The sequence below is a fragment of the Seriola lalandi genome, unplaced genomic scaffold (assembly GCF_002814215.2).
Source record: "Seriola lalandi dorsalis isolate HSWRI2012SDOR001 ecotype SW California unplaced genomic scaffold, Sedor1 jcf7180002054974, whole genome shotgun sequence".
Classification (NCBI taxonomy): domain Eukaryota; kingdom Metazoa; phylum Chordata; class Actinopteri; order Carangiformes; family Carangidae; genus Seriola; species Seriola lalandi.
The window spans coordinates 144,417-155,355 of NW_019525524.1; the positions used below are offsets into that span (position 1 = coordinate 144,417).

At 39.0% G+C, this 10,939-nt stretch overlaps 1 protein-coding gene across 1 annotated transcript; it reads right to left on the bottom strand.

Moving 5' to 3' along the window:
* Positions 1–894: 894 nt before the first annotated feature.
* On the bottom strand, positions 895–5,505 carry fzd1 (frizzled class receptor 1). The gene has a single exon (XM_023396251.2). The coding sequence runs from the start codon at positions 5,183–5,185 to the stop codon at positions 3,524–3,526; it is 1,662 nt and encodes a 553-aa protein (XP_023252019.1). The 5' UTR covers positions 5,186–5,505; the 3' UTR covers positions 895–3,523.
* Positions 5,506–10,939: the final 5,434 nt, after the last annotated feature.

Genomic DNA, 10,939 nt, shown 5'->3' on the forward strand with positions numbered 1-10,939 from the left:
AAGTTACTTGTATTTGAGCTTTTCCATTTTGAAATTCTTCACTACATTACATGTGGATATATTATTATATATTATATTTTTTATTCTACTACATTCATGTAAAAAGTACTAGTTACTCATTATACTACTTATACAGCCTTTTAAAATGTTGTTTATACTTCTTTGAACTTTCACTTTAACATATTTCAGGAGGAAAGATTTCAGTTAGCTGCTGAAAATAGCCTCACTATGACCAGCTACAACATTAGCATGCTGTGACATGTTTAAGTCATAATACAATAATATAAAATACAATAGTCTTTTTGCTTATCTAGGCTAGGCTAATAAATGGTGGAGGTGAACTTGGTCCTGATGTTCTCATTGTCATTTGACTATTAAACTTAAATGACAGGTTCACGTTTTCTTTTTACGTGTCTACTTACATGCTCATAAGGTTGCTGTTATTTTCTCACCTTCCATTACTAACACACTAACACAATGTAAGAGATGAGGACAAAATTTTAATTAAAAACATGGACGAAAGTTAATACGAGAGTACTGAAAGTAAATTAAGACACACTGTATTATCCCTCTCCTGCAGCTCAGCAAATGAAACTCTCCAGAAACACTAAAAAGATCATGACACTGAAAAGACCCAGTTCATCTGTCTATCATTAGCTTCTGGTGAATGCATCTTTACACAGAAAACAATGACTATGGGTTTTGTCCCACGTCTCAATTAAATCACAATTTAATTGTGAGATAGTAAGAATAATTGAAAAAGACTTTTTCTAAGCATATATAGTATGCGAATAGTATACTGAAGAAATCTGAACCTCTTCGTTAATGGCAAACAAGCAGATTTCTGTTTCTTTAGAATTTTAAAGGAAAAAGAAAAGAAGACATTTTACAAAGTTTTGCCAGTTGCAGTGGTGAGATTGTTTTTATTCTCATAAACAAATCAATGTAGTGTATATATATATTTTTTCTATAAATATAAAGGTTCTCTTCATAGCAAATGCAAAGGAAATTACTTCAAAGCCATGACTATTGTCGAGCTATCAACACATTAAAAGGATTATTATTAACCGGAAGCACCGTGTGTCTAACAAGAACACAAGTCCTGATGTGTGTGTGTGTGTGTGTGTGTTGTGTGTGCATGTGTGTGTGTGTGTGTGTGTGCGTGCGTCTGTGTGCATGTGTGTGTGTGTGTGTGCGTGCGTGTGTGTGTGCATGTGTGTGCGTGTGTGCCGAGCTGAGCTGCAGTGACAGCAGCTGCTCCGGATCTCAACACAAGGTTTCCTTTCTCCTGCAGTGGAATACATGCAAGCTGTTCTTCAGTCCTTCAGCGGAGCTTAGCAGCTACATTCACCATGATCACATGACTCATTCTCCTCACACACACTCAACCTCAGGGTTAACAATACATACATAAAAACACCTTGTGTTACACACATTTGTGACGTATGCATGACATACACCCGTTGGACAGAACCAGATTTACAATGCCATGTTTCTCTCCGGACACCCTCTGAAGGAAATTCTTCCGATTCTGATGATGTTTATAAAATTGCTATAATTTCTAATATGTTATTCACACTTGCATCCTTTTTGCCATGAGGATTTTATAAGTAGATAACCTGAATAAAAAAACAAATGCAGGTGCATTTACTGTTCGACTTCAAGTCATATCTTGTGCACTGTCAGATAAAGTAAGCAGAGTGTGATCTTTCATTTTAATTTCAAAATTGATAACTTTGGCCTAAATGTTGTCAATATGTCATGTTACACAGTATGATTGTGTTTTCTGAACCTAAACCCATGCTTCACCCTGAAATCATTAGTTAAAAAAATCTAAATTGGTCCAATTCAAAGATCTGCGCAGCATGAGATGTAACAGTTTGACCAAATAGTTTGCATTGACAGTGATGCAGGTTCACTAATTAATCTAAAGATTATTTACTCATTTTGTATTTTTTCTTTTAAAAAAATGTCAGAAAATTGACAGAAATGCTCATTAACATTTTGCCAAAGCCAAAGGTCATGTACCGAAAAAGTTTATTTTAGTGAACCAACGATCAAATACCCAACCAATTCTCAAATCCTCACATCTGATAAACTGCAATTATTCTCAACTTCTGCTTGAGAAACTACTGAAATTACTAATCAATTAATTTCCTTTCAAATGACAAATCAATGGTTCATCAATAATATTTCAATTCTACTTTTATTGTGAACCTAATTGTGTTTACACTACCTATTCATTAAATTAAATGCATGAAAATAAATCAGGTTTTCTTGTTACTTTTATGTTACAAAACCCACTGTAAAGGCTCAAAGAGTGTCCAATGATATTACATAGCACTGTATACACTGTATGCACTGTATATGGTGTAGGTTTAAAATGTGCTCTCTCTCGCTCACACACACACACACACACACACACACACACACACACACACACACACACGTCTTCTGCTTGTACATTTTCCAGCTTTGTATGTAGTGAACTAGAAACTGGCTGCAGGGGTAGTTTGAGTTGTTAAAATACAAACCGACCAGGCTGATGCTGCTTTGAATCACTGTTGAGGAGCATACAAGTGTTTGCATGTTTTAGAATCACTTACATCACAGCTATGCATTTTTAACACTATAATTTTTTATATTTTGAAAATGTTTTTCTTCCCCTGGTTTCACAGTAAATTAATCTAAATGGATTTGCTTTCATTTTGGTCAAAGTTATTATTGTTGTGTTATACTGAAGGGTCTTTTCAATGTAACACAACAATAAAACAATTTAAACACAATAAAGCTCAGCTCATGATGGACATATTTTACTGAAAATATGTTTCTAGAAATCAATAAAATAAAATGTTCAGGAATAAAAACATGTAATAACACTGGTATGCTCCTAGGTGTGCTTTATTTGGAAAGGAATGTAATAACTGTAAGGGCTGGAGCTACAGGCCACGACCATCTGTCACAATGACTCACATTCACAACCTGTGCCCCGTCTCTTGTCCCAGACTGCTGACATTTCCCCTCCAGACCAGGGCGACTGCTGCTCCACTGTACAACAGACGCGAGCTGCAGCCAGTTAATCAAGGATAAGAGGCAGCCACGAGGAAGCACTTGGGTTTCACGGGACTGTGCTTAGAATAGAGCCGGCGCTCACAGGCAGTTCACTGATTCAAAGACGCAAAAACCCAATGTGAAACGCTCCCACTGGTGTCCACAGTGAGTCAGGTCATGAGACCTCAGGCTCTTTGATGGTCAGCTGGCTATTTGTGATGGTTAAGTACAATCCCATTATGTCCAAAGTATGAAAAAGTATTGTTTTTTTTTTGTTTGTTTTTTTTTAAAAAGAATTTTAAAAATCTTTAAATACAAATATATACTTACAAAAATCTCACAAATGTATATGTACATTAAAAAACATACAGTGTCTCCTGTAGGTCAAAGACAAATCAAATGAACATAATAAAGAGGATTATCATTCAGTTTGTCACTAAGCAGTCTGTGTGAGGGTGGAGGCGAAACCACGTTACACTGTGGTCTCACCCTGTTTACTGTTGGCCAGTCTTGTGTAAAACCTCCTCCAGGAGTTGAGTGTCTTCCCAGACCAGATCCAAAATCCAGAGGTGATGCCCACAATGAGCGTCATGAGATACTTTATCATGAAGACCGTGAAGTCAGGGCTCATGTTAGGGTGGTTCTGAATGGGACATGGCACCGCGTATGTCTTACACGTCTGGCTGATCCACGTCCTCTCCCACTGCTCTCTGAAGGCCTGCTCGTAGAAGTAGCAGGCGATGACAATGGTGGCCGGCACAGTGTACAGCACGCTGAAGATCCCTATCCTCACCATTAGCTTCTCCAGCTTCTCCGTCTTGGTGCCGTCGTGCTTCATGATGGTCCGGATGCGAAACAGGGACACGAAGCCCGCCAAGAGGAAGGAGGTTCCGATGAACAGGTAGACGAACAGCGGCGCCAGAACGAAGCCCCGCAGGGCATCCACGCTGTTGATTCCTACGAAGCAGACCCCACTCAACACGTCTCCATCCACTTGCCCCACAGCCAGGATGGTAATAGTCTTGATGGCGGGCACGGCCCAGGCTGCCAGGTGGAAGTACTGAGAATTAGCCTCGATAGCCTCGTGGCCCCATTTCATTCCTGCTGCCAGGAACCAGGTGAGAGCCAGGATGACCCACCAGATGGAGCTGGCCATACTGAAGAAGTACAGCATCATGAAAAGGATGGTGCAGCCCTCCTTTTTAGTGCCCTGTACCACAGTCCTGATGTCATTATCAAACCTGTCATTGCAAACCACTTTGTCCTCCAGTAAAAATCCAGCAATGTAAGCGATGGACACCATAGAGTAGCAGCCAGACAGGAAGACGATGGGCCGCTCTGGGTAGCTGAAGCGCTTCATGTCCACCAGGTACGTCAGCACGGTGAACAAGGTGGACGCACAGCACAACACAGACCAGATCCCGATCCATATTCGCGCGAATTTGAGCTCCTCCTCGCTGAAGTACATCATCCCGTGGGATCTCTTAGGCTCGCACGGAGCGCCGCAGTTCTCCTGCCCGAGGAAGCGATAGTTCAAATAGGGAGGCACCCTGAGCGAGGCCGGGCACCTGAACTGACCGTTGATAGGATCAGAGGGAGTGCGCTCGGTGGGGTACGGACCAGGGGCCTCAGACTCGGTGCGGTCCGACATGTTCTGGCCGACGCACAGCTCTCCCGCGCCGTGCACCGGGAAAGACTCGCAGGCGAGGGTGTCGGGCCATTGGAAGCCGAACTTGTTCATGAGCGCCTCGCAGCCCTGCCGTGCGCGCTCGCACAGAGAGCGGCACGGGGGCAGCGCCTGTTCGAGCACCGTGCATACTGGCGCATACATGGAGCAGAGGAAGAACTTTAAATCCGGGGAGCACTGCACTTTCACCAGCGGGTAGAACTGGTGGACCTCCAGCCCCGCGTCCTCCTGGTTGGTGTGACCCAGTAAGTTCGGCATGATGGTCTCGTTGTAGGCGATATCCGTACACAGCGGAATGGAGATCGGTTGGCAGAATCCGTGCTCCGGGACAGACATTCCTCGGTCCCCGCCGCCGTACTGCCCGTTTACTCCGAAAATCCCCATGTTTATGAAGAGAATAAAAAACAACAAAGTCAACACGGTGCGGAGCGGCCTGCTGTAAAACATATTGAAGAATTGATCTGCCGCCGCACTTTCTATTTGTTTCTGAACTAACTTGCGTTATCTCACCAGGCAGCAGCTACTTCCCTGAATGCTCTTTGTTGGCGTTTCTTTACAAGGTAAAAAGCAGCTTCTTCTCTAGTCCCGTCCCCCGGCTTCTCACCGAGCCGAGCTCATATGAAAATGTGACCAAAAAATACACAGCTTTTAATCACAAACTCGGATTCTCCGGCTAAAATCCACGAAATAAAGCATATTTCTCCAGCAAAAGAGTCTTCAGTGTGCCCGACACAGCGTCAATCTGCCTTTCAAACCTGTTCTGCTCTACCTAATTCCCATTCCCAGCGAAGTCAAGTACAGCGCGATTCAAAGTGGCTTCCGGTACAGACTTTCTAAATAAAAGTCCATGATACAATTGCACTGAATAGTTTTGAAATGGCTTTGAAAACTCAATAAAAAAGAATGTAATCCATGCTGTATTGTAGCATGTGGCATTTTTCTTAGCCGTGAATGTTGTTTGCATTGCTTTGCAGTATAACTTATCTGCTGCTATTTTTTACTTAATTGTAATATTTATATATTTATATATATTTATATTTATATCTAATTTGTACATATTTATATTATTATATGATTTATCTTTTTTAAGTACTAAAGACATACATTTTTATATTTTAATAATATTTTAGCAGTCTTCTTGGTCAGGTCTCCTTTGAGATCAATCTCAGACATATTGTAGCCTACCGTGAGACCCAGACATTTGGCCCTTTTGTATATACACTGTTGCCCATAAAGTTGGAATAATTTTGTTTTTAGACACAATCCTCTGTTTATTCCTATTTAAATGCATCAGTAATCACTTTTGACCAGGTGCAATGATTACATTATGTGGCCCAATTACCCAGGTGAAATGAAATAAATCACATTGTCACAATCATTTCATGGAAAGAGGTAAAAAATATTTAGTGTATTATACAAATCCAAAAAATAAAAACAGATCAATCAAACAAAAGGAAAATAAAACATTAAATTTTTACATTTCAGGCCAATAAATAAATTTGTTTTTAAAGTTTTGTTTGAATAAATTATTTGAAAAAAATAGTTTCCCATAGTGTCACCATTGTCATGATATGGGCCGTGTCTACTCGGTACATTCTACCTATAATCAAGAGCTGTGAAAACCTTAAAGGAAGAAAATAGAATTACACTGAGAAGTTGATTATTTTTTACTAAAAGTAGTACATTGCATATGGTATTGCATGCAGGGTATACTCAGCTAAACTACAACTGCATGCAATTACAACTTCCTTTTTTCATCTGATTCACTTTAACTGGCTTTACAGCTCTCTCTCTCTCTCTCTCTCTCTCTCTCTCTCTCTCTCTCTCTCTCTCAACCCCCCCTGTCATCTGTCTCCCAGTTGGACTTAACAGATGGGGGTTAGGGAGGTTCTGCATTTTTCCTAATGTTTGTCTGAATTGCAGAGGTTCATTTCAGCTTACCTCTGCTCTATTACTGGCACGATTGCTTGACAAACAGCGCTGCCAAACATGTTAAAGGACCCTACCAGTTTTCTGCAAGTTTCACCTGCTTACCTACAAAAATCACGTAAACTTCATCTTCACTGCTTTTTTTTCCATTTTCAGATATAAATGACATTGGTGTCCATTCATTTCTTTGGCTATAAAATTAGCAAACTCTGTTTGAGCTAGTATCAGGATAACAAAGATAATCAAATAACAGTCTAAAAATGTGAGAATTAGATAAATAGCAAGATCATACCAAGATAATAAGATATTTAACTAATAATCTCAAGATTAACAAATTGAATAAAATTATGGCTTCAATAACAGGCAAAGTCTTGGCAGTATTTGGAGCCTGGACAACTTTAGCAATTATAAACAATTATTAAATAGTTTGCTTTCTATTTAAAGCTGCTATATTCAGTATTTTAATATTAACAGTTGATGTTTCTGCTGCCCTCAAATCGCCCAAAAAAGTCAATTAATTCAGGTTTACAACAGAATTAGTCCTGTTCAATCATCATATGCCTTTAGACACAATATTATGTCTTCTCATTTAGTCTCCTCAGTACAGAAGCTCTGAAGGTAAGTGAGAAAAAAAAATCTGGTGATGCATTTTTTAAGTCTGATCTATTGTGTTTTCTCTGTCTTTATGGCTTAAGAACAGATAAAATAAGGTTTTGTCAGGATAATCTTTCTAAAAATTACTTAATTTTTTTCAGATATGAAAACAGGTGGAAAAAAAAGATTTGCCAGGTGAAGAACAAAAAGAGGTTTCCCAATATCATTGTTCTAAATGACTTTTAAAGTTTTGGCAGGTAACTTTTTAAAATACCATAACCATATTAATTAAAATTGTCAAAGTGTATTCACAGAGTCTATTCTTTTGTGTATAGCTATCATTAAATGTACAAAATTATCCTATTTCCTTAGCAAGTGTCCAAATGAGTGGGGCACACTCATTAGGGTTTTTTTTTTATCTTTAATTTGGTAAACATCCCTCTCCTGAGGGGTAAAGTGTTTGTTATTGATGTTTTTCACTCACTAGCTAGCGGGCTACAGGGTAATGTCAGTATGGGTAATGCTAACTGGCAGATTAGTGCCAATTACAATACATTTATAATCAAAACAAAGACATGACATGCTGTCCTAAAAGAAAATACAGTATATGTACCTCGTGTTTATAGTGATAGAGTATAGAAATTAAAAATGACCTGGAAGAAAACATGAATGCTTTTAGTCCTATTCAGACTGGCATAGAGGTGCACTTTAGCCTCTTGTGGCCAAAACAATTCACCGACTCGTTTTGTCTTTTTTTCACTTGCCTCCTGGGCTTCAACATTGAGGAGATGAATCATTCAAAAAGTGTGATTAAAACACAACTGGACATGTTATTTGTATGAATACAAAGTAAAGAAATCTTAAACAAGCAAACAATTTAGATCAGATTTAGTATTTTCTTTTGTCATTTGCGTCTCTGGGCTTCCATACCTCACAGTGTTAATCCCTCACATGAATTGGAATCTACTCCCCTGAAATAAAGTATGCATAATACAACGCTTCTCTATGTGCAGGAAGAGTGCAGCTTGAGAACGTATTTCCTGTCATTTCCAAGCACCAGTAAAGACATAACTTCCTGTAATCAGCCCTCACACAAAGAATGTATTTATTGCTGAGCAGGGTGAAATCAGCAGAAGGTGGAAAGATACATACAATCTGTAATGCAGACACGATGAGAGCAACACATTCCATCCAACACTGTAGCTGTTTGTCTGCTATCAGGAGGGAAGAAACAAGTAGTGTAAAATGCACATTGACAAAGAATGCTAGATTTTCCTCCTCCTCACCTACAAGTAAGCCTTTGTTTAACTTGCATCTGTGACTAAATGCAATGTCTAACTAAAGGATAGTTTTTCTTGAAAAGTGAAAGAAAACCAAAAACTTTATATAAAGATGGACAGGATTCTGAAGAGCGGTTTTGAAGCTCACAGTGAGCTGCTCCACCATCGCTATTTTGGCCAGTGTCTGACTCCAACTAACTCCCAGCTAATACAAAAATGGGCAAAGAGGTGGGGCATGTGTGGAGCTGAGACTTCGGTGCATGTTGGTTTGTGGCAATTAAATGCCCACACGTTCACCCACCTGTCACACAAAGAGACCATGCATAGCAACATGCATAAAGACAACATGCTTAAATGTTTGTCAATATTGACATTTTATACCTCGTTAGCACAGATAAATCATCCACAATTTAACAATCCGGTTAATTTTTCAGTAACTATGAGTATTATAAATGTATAATTAATTCAGATTTATCAGCATTGTACACCAGGAAGTGGTTGTGACTCCCTACCATTGAAGAGATTGTGAACTCCAACCATTCCTTTATATTCCTTTAGTCCAGAAGGGTCCATAGATAAAAAAAGAAAATCAAAGGGCTTGTAGCGGACATACCTGGTCTGGCATCAGTCACAAGCCATTAAAGAAGTTCATCGGAAGGACATGCAGAGTTATGGAAAACATTCATACTGTTCTATAACCCATGTGATGTTTCTATGTAATAAGTCAATCCCCTGTCTATCAGAATGGCTGAAATACAACATATAGATTCCAAAATAATATCTTTCATGTGACTTACTGTCAGCATTCTTCACACAACAGACATTGTAGACATTCACAGTGTCTTCATCATCATCAGTGTAGCCAAATAACTGCTGTGTAATCCACATTTATAGACTATTAGCTTTAGGAAATGTTTATTATGTTGCTTGATCAATTAACCACTTGTATTATGCCTAAATCAAGGCCTTGAAGGATGTAGTATTGTATTGTTCCTTTCTGTTATTAGTTGTGACAGTAGGTCTATATGTTGTGTCACTTAATCTTTTATGGTTATCGCTGAAGACAGATGTGCAAATTTTATAGGAAAATGTAGATTAAAGTTTCTAAAGTTTCATGGAAAATTACTCTCTTTTCTAAAGTTTAAACAAAGGAGGAGATGGGTAACGCCCCTGAAATGTGCGCCAGCCCCCAGGGAATAAAAGAGTTGTGATCATTTCACCCATGGCTCTTAGCCACAGCTCTTAGTAATCAACACTTAGCCACTGCTTTTTGCCATTTTGTACTTAAGTGTTTATCCGCGTTCTTTCTTCTTTCTGTGCCACATACTCCAAGTCTTTGTCTAGTGCAATCTTTTATTTTCATAGGCCAAGTCAAAACTTGATGAGATTGATCACATTAATCAATGAAATCATTCAATAACATTGTCCTCCTTGAGGACTGGTGCCCTCTTATCAACAAGAGCAAATTCTAAATTGTGGTATTCATGCTACAGGTTTTTGATAAAAGTATTCCAGGTTATGAATAGTGTCATGTGAATTGCAGACTGGCAATCGACATTTCTGCCATATCCTTTCATCCGGCTGCCTGGCTGTGGGTATGCTTGTTTTCCTGCTCCAGTCCAGTTTGTGAAGGTGGATCAAGTCTATCATCTTCTTGTTCAGGTCAGGCTCTGCCTCAAACTGATGAGATAGATGCCGATGCCATTGTAACAGCCACAACCTTTTATTTACATTAAGTAAGTAGCTGGCAATCAGACCAGTCACAGCCCAGTGTGCTCTGATTGGTCAGTTTAAGAGCAGGGAGGGGGGCTTACAGAGCCCTGAGCTCTAACAAAGTATTTCAGACAGAGGGTGAATAGAGTACAGTGTACAGTTCAAGAAAAAGAACATATTTTTGGAACACAGTAAACCTATAGAATAGAGACACCAAGAATAAAGAAATGAACAATAAAAATGGCCATAATATGTCCTCTTTAAGATAAAGGAGAACTCCTACTGCTATACAAACATTCGAGAGAATAAATAACTGGATAAAAATTGATGCATTGGAACCAGAGATATTTGTTTTTATTCCATACATCCTTCTTTGTCAAAACCTGGTGCCTGCATTATCCACAATGCATTTCAACCGCCAACGGTTTGGTTGTAGATTTGGGTGTGTTTTGATAGTAGCGGCTAATGGGGCTGAAAGCCACTAGCCTCAGTCAGAGATGAAGAGTAAACTCACTTCCCTCTAACTTGTAGTTTTCAACAACAATTGATTTCTTGGCGAACAAAAACTTCCCCAATGACAAAATATGACATCGTAACCATTGTTGAATGAAATACTGTAATTTAAACTTTGTAGCTGTTATATCCAAATTTCTTCTGATATTATTTTGTAGGAAGTAACAAAGAT